This window comes from Schistocerca nitens, chromosome 3 (genome assembly GCF_023898315.1).
Source record: "Schistocerca nitens isolate TAMUIC-IGC-003100 chromosome 3, iqSchNite1.1, whole genome shotgun sequence".
Classification (NCBI taxonomy): Eukaryota; Metazoa; Arthropoda; class Insecta; order Orthoptera; family Acrididae; genus Schistocerca; species Schistocerca nitens.
Genome location: NC_064616.1, coordinates 805,304,919 through 805,321,703, shown reverse-complemented (window position 1 = coordinate 805,321,703; position 16,785 = coordinate 805,304,919). Strand labels below are relative to the sequence as shown.

General features: G+C 39.3%; 1 protein-coding gene across 1 annotated transcript in view; it reads left to right on the top strand.

Moving 5' to 3' along the window:
* LOC126248830 (inositol 1,4,5-trisphosphate receptor) overlaps positions 1 to 16,785 on the top strand; it is a 367,806-nt gene that overhangs the window by 125,953 nt on the left and 225,068 nt on the right. The window contains exon 17 of the mRNA XM_049950243.1: positions 10,879 to 11,023. Within this exon, the coding sequence (XP_049806200.1) occupies positions 10,879 to 11,023 (145 nt within the window). The remainder of the gene's footprint in view (positions 1 to 10,878; positions 11,024 to 16,785) is intronic.

Sequence of the window (16,785 nt, the reverse complement as noted above, 5' to 3'; positions counted from 1 at the left end):
TGAAGCCATGATGGTCATCATACCTGAAAGATCTGACCAAAGGCTTTGTCACTTTAAGTTTTGGTTTTGATTTGAGGCTCATTTGATTGTTGAAAGCTATTTAGCAGTACTGTTTTATCCAGTTTTCATGTCAGTTTCTGTAATTACTTTAATTTTTACAACTTTCTCTAATTTACAGAAACCTGCTATTTTGAGTGCTAAACAGTTTTCAGGCTGTGATCTCTTATCATCACTTGCCTTGTCATGTTTTTATCCCACAATAGTTATGAAAATATCTCATGTTCAGCATTTAGCAGTGTGTTCTGTATTACGGCATCCGAGATACATTGGAGGACCCCTTAATATTCTCCATATTTCCTTAAGACATGTAATATTGTCTTTATTTACTACTGTTGTTACTTCAGCCACTTGATATATCAATAAGCAAAATCAAGAACCAAATTGAAACTGAAGTAGAAGTTATGTATCAGTTAGGTCTCATTTCATGTGTACAAAGATTTGTTCATGCACACCTATCAAGAGGTCCTCACTGTTCATGTAGAACAACACATTATCACAGTGACATTCTCCAACAAGTTATGCCTTTCCCTCAAAGTGCAATATCCATAATGAAGACCTTCTTGGTTGTTTTCTCTTTACCTAACTTTGTCCTGAACTGCATTTTCTGAGTATGTAAACATTTCCAGAAATGTTTTTGTATCAATACCACGTTTGAGATAAGTAGAAACAGATACTTAATTCTCTTTTGCTTTGTGTATCTTTATTGACACTGTAGCAACAAACATAGCATGAGTTGTGGTGCTCAGCTCCCATTACCTCTCATTTTTCTTTTCCAATTCCATCTGCTTCTCAGTCTCTGGGAATCATTGCTGTAAATATACCATACGACAAGTTGCTCTCTATGCCCTTTCAAAAGTGTTTGAGAACTAGTTTTTCTATTATATTCTATCATTCTACTTTCAAAACAGTTGAAATCGGGAACTCATCTCAACTAGGAGCAGCTTCTCTGGTATAGATTTGGCACTGATTTTTCCACACATCTGCCCTGCCTCCCTGTTGGTGTTTCAGTGAAGAGCTTCAGTTATTCTGGTTCTTTCATTAACCTATGGTAGTCACCTCAGCTTCACCTAAAAATCCATCACTCCTCCAGCCTTTCAGTGACCTATGTTGAATTTAATGTAACCCCAAGATGCCACAATCCTTAGGACTTCAGGGAAAGTATCCACAAATTACTCGTTGAACACAGCGAATTAGCTGTTCCTGCCATGGCAAAATAGGCCTCTTATATTTGATGGAACGTTGTCTGGGGTTGCCTGTTTTATTCAGCAGTTATGCGTGTTTCCCTTATAGATGAATAAATCTTTTGCCATTTATCAAAGGTTTATGTGGAGGGGAAGTGCCCTCATGGCAGTGTTTTACTTATGACTATGGTTTTGATGGATATAAATATTAATACATCCACAGGGAAAGGCCTCATTTATTGCTGCCTGTTTGTAAATGACTTACAAGTTTCTAGTTCATCTTGCAGTAATGCAGCTAGTACATGCCAGCTGTAGCTGACAGATACGGTAATGTGCACAAAAAATTGGTTTTAAGATTCTGACAACAATCTCTCTCTCTCTCTCTCTCTCTCTCTCTCTCACTCTCTGACTCTCTGTCTGTGTGTGTGTGTGCATTTTTAATCTTCCTAAATGATGAGTGAGGGAACCCATTCACCACCAGAAATATTATGATGGAACCCATTCACCACCAGAAATATTAAAGTTTCTGTGAGATTTATGAGAATCAATTTAGCTCAGATGTTTACAGCGCTGGCACACCTGTAGGACCTGAAAATGCAGGCCATCAGAACAACAAATATTTTTCATACACATTGTGCATGTGTGGAACAGACTGAACCTGACTGCTCTGTCCCAACATAATTATTGATGCACAGTATACAGATCTGCTACTTACAGTTAATGGATTAAGTCTACCATGGGGGAATTCCCCTCACGGTTGGCCGTGCGGTCTAACGCACGGCTTTCCAGGCGGGAAGGAGTGACTGGTCCCCGGCACGAATCCGCCCGGCAGATTTGTGTTGAGGTCCAGTGAACCGGCCAGTCTGTGGATGATTTTTAGGCGGTTTTCCATCTGCCTCGTCGAATGTGGGCTGGTTCCCCTTATTCCGCCTCAGTTACACTATGTCGGCGATTGCTGCACAAACAAGTTCCCCACATACGCGTACACCACCATTACTCCACCACGCAAACATAGGGGTTACACTCGTCTGGTGTGAGACGTTCCCTGTGGGGTCCACTGGGGGCCGAACCGCACAATAACCCTGGGTTCGGTGTGGGGTGGCGGAGGGGTGAAGTGGACTGCGGTAGTCGTCGTGGGGTTGTGGACCACTGCGGCTTCGGCGGGGACGGAGCCTCTCTGTCGTTTCTAGGTCCCCGGTTAACATACAATACAATGGGGAAATTAGTGTGGCTACAGCGACCACATTCTAGCCTCTGCACCAGAGCCAGAGAGCTGCCACTTCATGTCATTGTGCAGACAGCTGTGTACAAGGCATGTTTTTTAAGCAGTGCCATTTTTATGTTAAACAGAAGTGAGTTTTTGAAACAATTTTATTATTACATGAAAGCCTATTATGTAATCTACATTTTAACATATTTTACATAATCATTAAAGCACTTACTGTCATGAACAATACAACATCTGAATTCCTTTCTCATAAAAATATGCTACTTGATTTGCTAACCTCTGCTGAGCGACTGTTTCAATGGCATCAGTGTTCTCATGGCACCGTCCACCTAAATGCTTTTTCTTTTAACTTGAGAAGAACACATTAGATATTGACAAATTGTAATGTGACTGTTTCTTGAAATTTTGCATCCTCTTTCAACACCAAGATTTCAGTTATGACAAGATGGTTGTCCACTTCATCATGTATATTACTACGGACATCTTCAGACATCCCTAACTATTCCATCACTCATAGTATTTTCTCCATAGACTTTATTAATCTGCCAAAGACTTTCCACCATTTTCATGTCTTTTACACAGTTAAGACACTATGACAAAAAAAGTAAAACATCCAGAATGGAGGAGGAAATGAGTTGAGAGGCTCTGTGAAGTTATTTCAGTGATGATAATACTCAGTCAAATTTACAAAGGACTTGGCAGAATGGACCTACCTACCAGTGTGACTTCGCCTCTCCTACCACCTGTATGCTCCTCTGAGACAAGCTGGCCCACGACAGTTGTAACTTGTCCTTGACATGGATACTGACACTGGGCCAGAGTTGACATCCAAGCAGATCCCATGCGTGCTCTATCAGGCGGAGATCTGTGGATCCTGCGGGTCACAGAAATACTGCAGCATCAGGAAGAGAGTTACCATTGTCATCGGGGTTCCCTTAGTCACTACCTGCTATGATCTGAACTCGTACCCAACGGCTGCCCTCACCAAGAAGCCAGGAGTTACACTGCTGTGTGTTTCCAAAACCTATGAAGAATGGGTTGTTCCCCAGGTCATCTCCATACTTGATGACAACGGTCATCTGGTGTATTGCCAAACCACAGTTCATCGCTAAACACACTGCACTGCAATTCGTCGGCAGTCTGTGTTTCCCAGTCATGGCACCATTTCAATCACAGATGTTTGTGTAGTAGTGCTAATGGCAGCCTACACGTGGGACGACAGTTCCCTAATCTGACTGCTGCTAGTCTCTGATTGAGGGTGCGGGATGTCACAGAATGTTGCAGGGAGTTCAGATGGCAGGCACAGGTGTGAAAGAGATACCATGTGCTTGGTGCACAATGCAGCAGTCCTCCCTTGTGATGGTAGATTTTTTGCCTGAAATCTTAGTGACTGTGTCTGTCCTCACTTTCCCATGAAGTCCAACATCAGGCCACTGTCACATCTGAATGCCCAACAGAACTGGATATTGTGCAATTTGACCAGCCGGCCAGATGGAGAACCACAATGAGTCCCATTTGAAACGCTATAAGGTGCTGATAACGCTGTCACATACAAGTACTTGGTATCCCTGTGTCCTTCACAGTGATGTTCAGTGTATGACATTGCTTACTGCCCTTGTGTACCTTACCAGGCCTGGTAACAACACAAAACATGAACAGCACTAATGCACTCTGGAAGCCATTCTCCCTGTCACGTAGAATTGCAATTCTGATCATTTACATACCCACCATTGTTGTGTATGTATTTGTAGTTATCACCAAGGTTCGCATAAATCTCTGCCTTGGCACCCTAAGAGACCGCAGATTGTAATTTTGACAAATTTTTAAAAATAAGCACTTCAACTTGAAGGTAATGAAGTTTTGTTCTGCTAGGAACCAGGGAACGCTGGAATAGGAATTAGTGAGCAGTTGATACAGCAGCCAAGGAGGTGTAAGGGGTGACCAAATTGAACACTGTGTCATTAACCATGTGCTGTATAATCTTTCTCTCAGCCCAGAGGCCAGTGCATCAGTGGTAGGAAGTGTGCATGGACGTGGGGGACAAGAAGGTTTGCTTAGAGAAATAAATTATCCAACCACGGTGTTCATCCTCATAGTCGCAGAGTTGGAGTAAGTCACACTCTTCTCCTCATTTATTTTGGTGAAAGGATCTTCCAGCCTGTTGTCTGTGACGTGTGATTGTTAGAATGCCACAGTTTAAGAACAAGCATTTTATGTTCTGTATAGACTACTGCAGTAAACTTTTAACTGGGAACCTGTGCCTTATTTAGCTGACGATTGAGCAATTGTGTGTTGTGTTTTAAAGTTTTGTGTCTTGTCTAGATCTCAAGTTAAATTTTGAGATTGGAAAGTTTTAGTGTGTTACAGCGTGTCAGAATCAGAAGTTTTTTGTTAAATGTTCTGCAAGGCACATGTTTGTGCTGTAGCGTTTTAACTTTTCTCTGAGTGCTGCTGTTATTTTATCATAATTTTTAATACCCAACCTAGTTTAATAGCATTATCAGTGTAAGTTTGTGTACATATGTATATGAAAATGTATGTAGGTGTATATTTCATGCAATGTAGTTGGAAGATTTTATATTTTTCCAACCATGTTTACATCCACTTATTTCAGTAAGGTTGTTGTAGACTGACATAAAGCACCACATATCTTATCAGCACCACAAGGCTCATCATAATTCAGTATTTAATCCTCATAGGGGCTGTAGACTCACTCAGTGGTGTAAAAACCACCAGCCTTGAACCCTTGTGGTTCTGTAAGAAAAGTCACCCATGTAGACACACATGCGTGGTACCATATCCAGGATAACTGAGCCATGTTTTGTAATACGTCACCTGACCTAATGCAGTGTTTCCTTCATAACCTGATTTAGTCTAAGGCAGTTTTCTCAAAAGCTGACATGTTGAGAGATGGGGCTGTTGTATGGTTATAATATTTATAATTTGAGTGCTAACCATTGATAAGTACATTTTTAAAAAGTTTGTAACGTTGTTACTTTAATTTTCTATGAAAGCGGTGCTGATAGACAATAAAAGCGGGTTAAAGCTGTGAGCTGTCTGGGGAAGTTAACCTTGCATTACTGCGCAACTGTTTCACCAGGTATCCAGTCTAGCTTACCAAATTCCCAACCAGACTATCATTAATTATAATCTTTTAATAGTCATACCACAACCGGTGATATATATATATATATATATAAAAAGATAATTTAAATAAAAAGAAATAAATCAGTTTATATTTGGAAATTTATTTTAACATTGATCATTGAAATTTCAGCATCTTAAACTCGATTCATTACTAAACTGGTGCCTTATTTAGGAATGTGAAAATGTGAGATTGTAATCTTACGGAACACATCAAATATGGAGCCAAGATTGGGAGACTGCATACAACACTGCATTCATAAAATAACACACGAAGAACGTTGAAACATATGCAAGAGGAAATTAACCACAACCAACCGATTCAATTTTCACCCAAAGAAGTTACGTTCGTAGCACAATCCTGTCCGTCATGTAATTACCACACACTGGTATACTAAATTCATACTAACTCTTTGTGAAATCTTCCCGAAAAGAATAGCTGAGGGCTACTTTGATGATTACACCACATGCTTCACGTGGTCAACTTGGTTTACACAAAGAGTGTAACTACACAATAATTTTGATAATTAAAATAAATTAGATCGAAATGCAATTTACAAAAGAAAAACCTCGAACTGGTTACTATCGTCTTACTATTAACCTGATGGGTCACACAATTGTATAAACACATGGTACTGGTCTCACAAAGTACACCCCACGTGGGTTGAACATAAAGAAAAGTTGCTATATTGAAAAATATTGTCAAGACGAGACATTATAATCTCACGCACATTCGCATTTAAGATTGATGAACTTAGAGTTACTGATCAACACGTGGTTCCACTTTACTCACAAAGTAGTGACAAAGCAACTACCGGAATATATTCTGAACTTCACACTCGAATTACACTGCGTTGCAATTTAAGATAACCTTAGATATTTTAGAGCTAAACCTGAAATAAAGGTGATTAAATTTTCAGTTAGGCTGAACTTGAGAAATCCATTGTCCTGTGGACTTAGCAGACACGCGCTTAGCTGGAGATCTTACCACTTCAGACGCTCACCGCGGACAGACTGCCCTGGTCCCTTCCTGAGGGGTGGCTCACAAATACAAACGGAAGTGACCAGAGAGGCAGCTTCCTATACCAACATGACAAGGGACGGACAGGACCATACTAAGGATAGAAACCTCTTTGCTTTTAGAAAGCGTAGCTACCTGTTCAGACGTTGGTCCTACTGTTCTCTAGCAGACAGGCTTGTCTGCTACCATCCAGCATGCAACTAGAAATACATTTGCGCATTCATTCTTTCACACAGAAGGGAAGGGGGATGACAGTATCTTATCATATACAGTATATAAAAGAAAGCGGATGTAGGTTCCGTATGAGACTGTGTGACATGAATTACATACAGGGTGTTTCAAAAATGACCGTTATATTTGAAATGGCAATAAAAACTAAACGAGCAGCGATAGAAATACACCGTTTGTTGCAATATGCTTGGGACAACAGTACATTTTCAGGCGGACAAACTTTCGAAATTACAGTAGTTACAATTTTCAACAACAGATGGCGCTGCAAGTGATGTGAAAGATATAGAAGACAACGCAGTCTGTGGGTGCGCCATTCTGTACGTCGTCTTTCTGCTGTAAGCGTGTGCTGTTCACAATGTGCAAGTGTGCTGTAGACAACATGGTTTATTCCTTAGAACAGAGGATTTTTCTGGTGTTGGAATTCCACCGCCTAGAACACAGTGTTGTTGCAACAAGACGAAGTTTTCAACGGAGGTTTAATGTAACCAAAGGACCGAAAAGCGATACAATAAAGGATCTGTTTGAAAAATTTCAACGGACTGGGAACGTGACGGAAGAACGTGCTGGAAAGGTAGGGCGGCCGCGTACGGCAACCACAGAGGGCAACGCGCAGCTAGTGCAGCAGGTGATCCAACAGCGGCCTCAGGTTTCCGTTCGCCGTGTTGCAGCTGCGGTCCAAATGACGCCAACGTCCACGTATCGTCTCATGTGCCAGAGTTTACACCTCTATCCATACAAAATTCAAATGCGGCAACCCCTCAGCGCCGCTACCATTGCTGCACGAGAGACATTCGCTAACGATATAGTGCACAGGATTGATGACGGCGATATGCATGTGGGCAGCATTTGGTTTACTGATGAAGCTTATTTTTACCTGGACGGCTTCGTCAATAAACAGAACTGGCGCATATGGGGAACCGAAAAGCCCCATGTTGCAGTTCCATCGTCCCTGCATCCTCAAAAAGTACTGGTCTGGGCCGCCATTTCTTCCAAAGAAATCATTGGCCCATTTTTCAGATCCGAAACGATTACTGCATCACGCTATCTGGACATTCTTCATGAATTTGTGGCGGTACAAACTGCCTTAGACGACACTGCGAACAGCTCGTGGTTTATGCAAGATGGTGCCCGGCCACATCGCATGGCCGACGTCTTTAATTTCCTGAATGAATATTTCGATGATCGTGTGATTGCTTTGGGCTATCCGAAACATACAGGAGGCGGCGTGGATTGGCCTCCCTATTCGCCAGACATGAACCCCTGTGACTTCTTTCTGTGGGGACACTTGAAAGACCAGGGTTACCGCCAGAATCCAGAAACAATTGAACAGCTGAAGCAGTACATCTCATCTGCATGTGAAGCCATTCCGCCAGACACGTTGTCGTAGGTTTCGGGTAATTTCATTCAGAGACTATGCCATATTATTGCTACGCATGGTGGATATGTGGAAAATATCGTACTATAGAGTTTCCCAGACCGCAGCGCCACCTGTTGTTGAAAATTGTAACTACTGTAATTTCGAAAGTTTGTCTGCCTGAAAATTTACTGTTGTCCCAAGCATATTGCAACAAACGGTGTATTTCTATCGCTGCTCGTTTAGTTTTTATTGCCGTTTCAAATATACCGGTCATTTTTAAAACACCCTGTATAAACTGTGTTTTAAAGTGTAGTAGTGTGACAGATCGTTCTTGTTTATGTGTAAAAGTAACACATTTCACTGCTCAGTCTCCTCCCAGATAGTCAGAAACACCACAGTAAATTTAGAAGAGGAATTTATGCAGTAAATGACAACAGATTTCAGAAATTAACATGAAAGGAATCCAACAGAGACCTTTCATAACCCCAACGCTCCAGGAAAAGACTGTGCAGGGAATTTTCTGGCCATGCTAGGACATTCCCAAGCAGACTTCTCACACCCAACTTAAACCAAAAATGTAAAGAAAAGGCAAAAGGTCACCAGCTACTTGCTAAAACACAATAATTTCAACACATCTTTAGAATCTACCAATTTCAAAGAGAAAAAAAACAATCTGTGACACCTATTTAAAAGATAGTGTAGACCTAATTCGGTCAGCAAGTAAAAACAATGGTCCCTGTGTCATTAATATAAAAACAATTTCTGGTTGTTACCCTTATGGAGTTCACCAGTATTTGCTCATTGCAAGAGCCAACTGATCACAGGAAAATTTATGACTGTTTATTAACAAGTAAAATTTATGAAAATAGCAATTAAAAAAAAACATGAAAATAACATCAGTATTATAAAGCAGAACATTACAATGCACAATCCGTAAAAGCCAAAGAAAATGATAATAAGAGAGAAAATATGTTTTACAAAGTGTTTATCACAAAAAAATTCTATATCTTATAAAACTAATAATTTGTAGAATTAAAATAACATTGTGGCACTAATTCAATGACTCTACTATATTTCAGTTAATTAGCAAACAATGATCACTGTGTCGTTATACTGAAACCACAATTAATTATGTGATTTTTACCCTTATGGGGTTCCTCACTATAAATATGCCCCATGCAAAGGCTAATCGATCACAGTCCAATGAGAATGAATAGCTATCTGACTGATAAACGAAGCAATGCCACAGGAATGAATTTACGAAACAAAATATCACAAATCTAATACATCACACAAGAACAAACATTGATCAATAAAACAGCTCTGAAAGTACAATAGTCAACATCTAAAAAAAAAAAAAAAATCAATAAATAAAACACCTGCAAAATACAAGAGTCAAAGTCTAAAAAAAAACAATAAATAGAACACCGGCAAAATACAAGAGTCAGTCTAATAAACACCAATAAATCGAACTCCTGCAAAACACACGAGTCAGAGTTTCTCTGACAGAAACACACGTATATGCATTGAACTAAGAACCGTATAATCATTGTTCACTGACACACTCAGTAGTTCCACTGTTCCGAGGCACAATACAAGGGGGGGGGGGGGGAGTTCGTCGCCGCAGCTGTCAGTAGGGATTTTTGTCCATCTGTTGCATGCAATCCCGCCGTCTCTGCCCTCTAATGAAGTTTCTCTTGGTGGCCCGTGTCACGTACATCTCGATTTGGTTCCATGTTTGTGTTGTCAAATTCGTGCATAGTGTAGTTAACTTTTGTGTGGGATTTTGGTTTTGTCTTAGGTCATTATTAAGTTGTTTGAAATGTATGTGTTGAGAGAGAAGGGGGAATGAAACTTGCTTTGAAATTATGTGAGAAAGAAAACTGCCAAAACCCAAGATCCATTTGGGATGACTTGCCAGGTATCAGCTCATTCAGATAGTTTGAAAACTGAGCATTTATTTAATCTTTGAAACTGAGTACTTAACACTTACAGCTGTTATAGAGGATGAAGTTATGTCACTGCTGTGTAACAGCACAGAAAAATGTGTTGTTGTCTTCATGAATCCCTTGATGAACTAAAACTCAGATATTCAGTTTTAACATTTTGTCTTGTGGCCCAGCAAAAAACTGTGTTAGTTAGAATAGAGAGCTGATCTTAGATTCCGAGAAGAATGATTTTGTGATATTTGTCAATAATAGTACCAGGCATAAAATCACATTAAGGCTGTAGAAAAGTGTGATGTCAACATGTGAAATACGTGTAGAATACCAAGGTGAAATTGATTTAACTATATTTCTTTCTTCATCTTCTTCTTCTTTTTTTTCTATGTTTTAAAGGATGTTATAACATTTATTTTTTGAAAAATAATGGAGGCGATTAATGAAGTAAATGAAATCAGTTCACCTAAAAGGCATAGCCAGGGTGTCATAACTAAAGAGATTCTGAGAGTTGTACTTGAGAGAACACATTCCATAGGTATTAATATATTGCATTTTGAATAACAAAGCTGTTTCTTGTGTTCTGCTTGTCAGCGGGATATTAAACCATAATCTTCTTCTTCTTCTTCTTCTTGTTCTTTGGAATAATAAAGCAAACTACTAAAAACTATAGTAGCTAAGCATAGTGAATATTGTAATTTCGGATTTTGTTTAAGGTGGTGAAGCTGGCAAGAGAGCTTATCTACTTCGGATTCTATAGTTTTAGTGACCTCCTGCGGCTCACTAAAACTTTACTGCGCATTCTGGATTGTATATCTGATGCAGATTTCAATGGAAAGATTCCAACTGGAGATGTTGATTGTGAGTACTGAGAAGTAAAATTTAAACTTTGAAGACAATGGAATGTATTGACGTGTTTTTAACTTCATGTCTTACAATTTACAAGTTTTAGCTATGCGAAGTGTAACATAAAGTTTACATTGCCCAAAAGATAAAAAATTTATAACCTGAGCTATAAACTGGATGTTGCCATTACTGATGTATGTTGTACAGAAATATTTCAGGTTGTTCGTACAAGACACAGTTTTCTGTATTCAAAATCTTGTTTTTAGATAGAAATTATAATGCAATATATTATCATTTCTTCATGTAATATCCATGCCAAACACATTTGTCTTGAAATGCTAAGAAATTAGTTGAACTTTACAAGATTAAATTCTGGAAGATGTGTGAAGCTGTCGACAAAGATTTCATTCTATTGGCAATGGTCCAAGGAACAGGTAGGTAATGTATTTATATCTCCTCCAAGCACCTTTATGGTACAAAATGGGAAGAGTAATTTCTTTTCTGTTTAGAATAGTTCTGTATTCTCTTAGCAAATCAAATATACTTTAAACATATACTTAAAGTTTCTGCTCTTCATTACAACTTTTTAGTGAGTCTTTTTCTTTTATGATTCAGAAAGATTACTACAGCGGGATAAATTGGTTTACTTTTTATTGAAATGTTAATAATCGTCTCTTCCCATTTTCTGCAGCTGAACATAGGGAAAATGAAGAAGATGAAGGTAAAGACAGTTTAACATTCATACAAAACTATTAGAAAGAAATTCCCCATAATGAGTGAAAAGTAACTATTTAAAAAAAAAAGAAGAGTAGATGATATGGCTAATATATAGTTCTTCATTTTTGTGCTATAGGAGTACACATATATTAGATATTGGAAGTTTGTTATTAATCTGATAATGAACTTCTGATTACAAGCAGTTAGTGTCCTAAACTACTGCAGACAAGGCCATACTTAAGTCCTGTGACATAAAAATATGCTGCCAGAAATTGTGAAACAGTTCTGATTCTTTGCCACCAAGATTAAACAGTTATGCACAGTAAAACTTTTGTCTTCAACATTCAACAGCAGTTGTTGGTTAACTGGAAACTACACAGTCTATCACAATTTCTCTCACTCACTCGCTCATTCATTCCTCCCTCCTAAAAAAGCATGCAATTTGATTAGAACTGTAAGCTTCAGGAATATTTTAGATAAATTTAAAGTTTTATTCAATGTGAGAAACAAGAATATCATTACAGAAAGACAACCCTTCACTCTATAAAGAAAGAACTGAGCCATGGAAAGGCACATAAACAAGATTTTGAGCTTTGCTTCCAAATTTGCATTGGAGTGAATAATCTCTTGAGCTGGTTTTTAGCATAGAATTCAGTTTCACAGGACCCTTTGATTAAATGGTAAATTTTATTTTCTTGCAACAACAAACAAAAATATTTCAAAGATCAATTACCTGTTTAGACTGGTAAATGCATTTTGAAAAAATTTTGTGCTTGGTGCCATTACAAAAAATCGGGTCATCGGTTAAGTTTCGTACCACTGTCTAAAATGAATCTAACTGTGCTGTAATATCCCCATTTCGGTGTAACTGGAGGTCTCCCATTTCATTTAATTCCTAAGATTGTAATTAAAATTTAACAATTATGAACCATGTCCAAAGATCCTGTGATGAAAAGAGTTTAGCTATAAAAGAAGAAAGAAATAGTCACTACATAAGATCCACCACACGTTATATTACAAGTTACTGTACTCTGCTTTCGTTTTTGAAATAATGCACAAGTTAATCTCTGTGGAAGACTTTCTATCAGCTGTTGGGACCAATGCAACTACTTGCAGGTCTAATGGATGATAATTCATCTACATCTACATCTACATTTATACTCCGCAAGCCACCCAATGGTGTGTGGCGGAGGGCACTTTACGTGCCACTGTCATTGCCTCCCTTTCCTGTTCCAGTCGCGTATGGTTCGCGGGAAGAAAGACTGTCTGAAAGCCTCCGTGCGCGCTCTAATCTCTCTAATTTTACATTCGTGATCTCCTCGGGAGGTATAAGTAGGGGGAAGCAATATATTCGATACCTCATCCAGAAACGCACCCTCTCGAAACCTGGCGAGCAAGCTACACCGCGATGCAGAGTGCCTCTCTTGCAGAGTCTGCCACTTGAGTTTATTAAACATTTCCGTAATGCTATCACAGTTACCAAATAACCCTGTGACGAAACGCGCCGCTCTTCTTTGGATCTTCTCTATCTCCTCCGTCAAGCCGATCTGGTACGGATCCCACACTGATGAGCAATACTCAAGTATAGGTCGAACGAGTGTTTTGTAAGCCACCTCCTTTGTTGATGGACTACATTTTCTCAGCACTCTCCCAATGAATCTCAACCTGGTACCCGCCTTACCAACAATTAATTTTATATGATCATTCCACTTCAAATCGTTCCGCACGCATACTCCCAGATATTTTACAGAAGTAACTGCTACCAGTGTTCGTTCCGCTATCATATAATCATACAATAAGGGATCCTTCTTTCTATGTATTCGCAATACATTACATTTGTCTATGTTAAGGGACAGTTGCCACTCCCTGCACCAAGTGCCTATCCACTGCAGATCTTCCTGCATTTCGCTACAATTTTCTAATGCTGCAACTTCTCTGTATACTACAGCATCATCCGCGAAAAGCCGCATGGAACTTCCGACACTATCTACTAGGTCATTTATATATATTGTGAAAAGCAATGTTCCCATAACACTCCCCTGTGGTACGCCAGAGGTTACTTTAACGTCTGTAGACGTCTCTCCATTGATAACAACATGCTGTGTTCTGTTTGCTAAAAACTCTTCAATCCAGCCACACAGCTGGTCTGATATTCCGTAGGCTCTTACTTTGTTTATTAGGCGACAGTGCGGAACTGTATCGAACGCCTTCCGGAAGTCAAGAAAAATAGCATCTACATGGGAGCCTGTATCTAATATTTTCTGGGTCTCATGAACAAATAAAGCGAGTTGGGTCTCACACGATCGCTGTTTCCGGAATCCATGTTGATTCCTACATAGTAGATTCTGGGTTTCCAAAAACGACATGATACTCGAGCAAAATTGTTTCCATTTTCTATTGTACTGTTATGTGCACAGTGATGTTCAATTCCAGAAACTTAAAAATACACAGTTGCTGCGCATTGTCCCCTGTCCCCCACATTAGGAGAACCAACTGTCGATTGTTAGATAGCTGTTCTCCAGAAAAGGTCAGAGTGGCTTCCATGTGTGCTTCTGATGTCCCCTGACTTCAAGCAGTTAAACATTTTTTAGTGTGAGGGCACGTCAAAGAACTGGAACATAAACTTGAAATTGCAGATCATTTACTTTAAGAGTGTGATGTGTTTAAAGCTGTTAGGTCCAATTATAGGATATGAAGACTTGTGATAGACTGACCATACCTCTTGAAAACCTGCCATCAAGCTAATGGCCAAAGGGTTGAACGTTTTCTGCGAAGGAACCAAATACCATTTGTAACACTGATCATTAAAGTTTCAGGGATTTCAGAAACATGAAGTTATGATTCCTAACATCTAATCATTACTAATGCAGGTATGGAACTGAGAGGGCATTATATGTTGACTCTATACTGGTGCATTAACAGAAATCTGTGAAAATAGAGTGACATTATATGCAGCTGTGGTTTTGTAAATGTAATACAGTATTTTTTTCATTAAGCAAGCAAGTTGCTATACTACTATGCTTGGAACTTTGTTCAGTTGGAGTATGCATCTTTGCTTCAGTGGCAACTGATTCAACATGTTTAGATCTGTTAGTAACTAGAAGATCTGAGGCATTGCCCTTGTACATCAGTTTTCCACCTTTTCAAGTTAATTTTCAGAAAAGATATTCAGATCAATCTCCCTCAAATTTCTGTCCCTGGCACTTCTTTTAATCACATGGGTATCTCATTTTACAGCTGGCAAATTAAAACCTTCCCCCATTACAGAAGCATGGCCAGGAAATTTATTTGTAATATTCTCCTGTCTCTCTCTCTCTCTCTCTCTCTCTCTCTCTCTCTCTCTCTCTCTCTCTCTCTCTCTCTCTAGTGTTTTACCACTTGAACACCTAAGGCAACTGACCTATAAAGTCGTCCAAATACCTTTTTGATCTGCATTTGATGCAAACCTTGAACCAGATTATTTCACTTTTGGAATACGTTATAATCTCAGTAGGAATTATTGAGTTCCATGCAGCAATAAATATGATGTCATACTTGGTGCCCGTCTCTCCTTATGATGTATACATCCCAGTTGGAATGCCAAATTCTGCACCAAATAACAGAGGTCAAGAAATCCAGATCTGAGATTGCCACCAAATGGCCTGACCCTCTGATTTAAACCATCCACTTGACTCCAAACCAGAGGACTGTGATCTAGTCTGGGTAAAATGCTGCAAGTTGTGAGCTGTGCTTCCACCCCATGTGCAAGGCTGACAGTCTTCACCAATGCTGACAACTAAGAAACTGAGGATGACCTGAATCCAGGCCACAAGTGTTGTTTGTGACAGCAAGAGCTATGATTTTTAGCCAGCTGTACCCATTTTTACTCAATAGATTCTTTCCTTCTCATCCCATCCAGTAAGTCTCCACTTAAGTCTCTCCTGACCGAGGGTTCAGGGTGATCTTTCTGAGCTCTCCCCATTTCCTAAACCTCACCAGTCATTTTCCTTCATCTCTCTTCCTTCCCCTTCAACCTGTCTGCCAGAAGAAGAAGCCACATGCTCTGAAAGCTTGCACATTTTCTTAATCTTTTATATGTTTGCTCCTGCTGCAACATGGTGAATAGATTTTTTTTTTCATATTCAATTATATTTTCCAAACTATATTTGATGATACATGAATACTGCCAATAGAAGCCAAAGTGCTCACATACATATGTGCTCTCAAGCAGTGATGAGGTCTGCTGCTGTGCACTTCACAGTTCTTGTGATACTTAACAAAATGATTTCAAAATGAAACGAGGTATAATAGGGCAGCTTGGTTAATTGGAAGGTATGAACTGAAGCCATGTATGTGTGAGAGTAGAACAACAGGAACAAATATGATACAGCATTAAACATAATATGTTGTACATTAAAAGAGAATAGGTACAGATAACAGTAAAGAAAATGAAAACTGGATTCACAGAACTGCCGAGAAAGAGATCCTTGAGACCTTGAAGAGAAGTGGTGCTGGCAATGAGGATGTTTATGTATCGGAAGTATTTTTCCAATTCACCGGTGGCATGGAATTTTAGAGTAGCCAATAACTTCTCAGAAGAAGTAATTTCTTTTCTCATCATAGTGTCCTGCTTTATTAATTTCTGTTGCACAAGCTCCTGTAGAACTCAGTAATTATCCTCAATCATCCTCAGTTAATTTTAAACAAATGTTCATCCCCTAAAAATGAGTTATTTTTGAAGAACTGTGATGCTGCCCCCTTTCTCCTGTCTGCTCATCACTTTTTCACCTGTAACGCCTGTTTTATGCTTTTCATGTAATGCAGCAACCACAGAGAAAGCAAGAACCTTTTGGCATTCCTGTCATGATAGGTAGCCTTCTCTCTCTGTGTGCAATACTGATATGTGCCTTGTTGCACATCCAACCACATGCAACTTTTCCCACTTACTTTAATGAGTGCCTTGTGGTGCATTTTAAGGAATGTGTAAATGGGCATTAACAAGAACTCTGAAGCAGGAGGTTAATTTGCATTTTGTTAGTATATGTTCATCACATAATTCATCCATCCATGTTAAAGGAGTG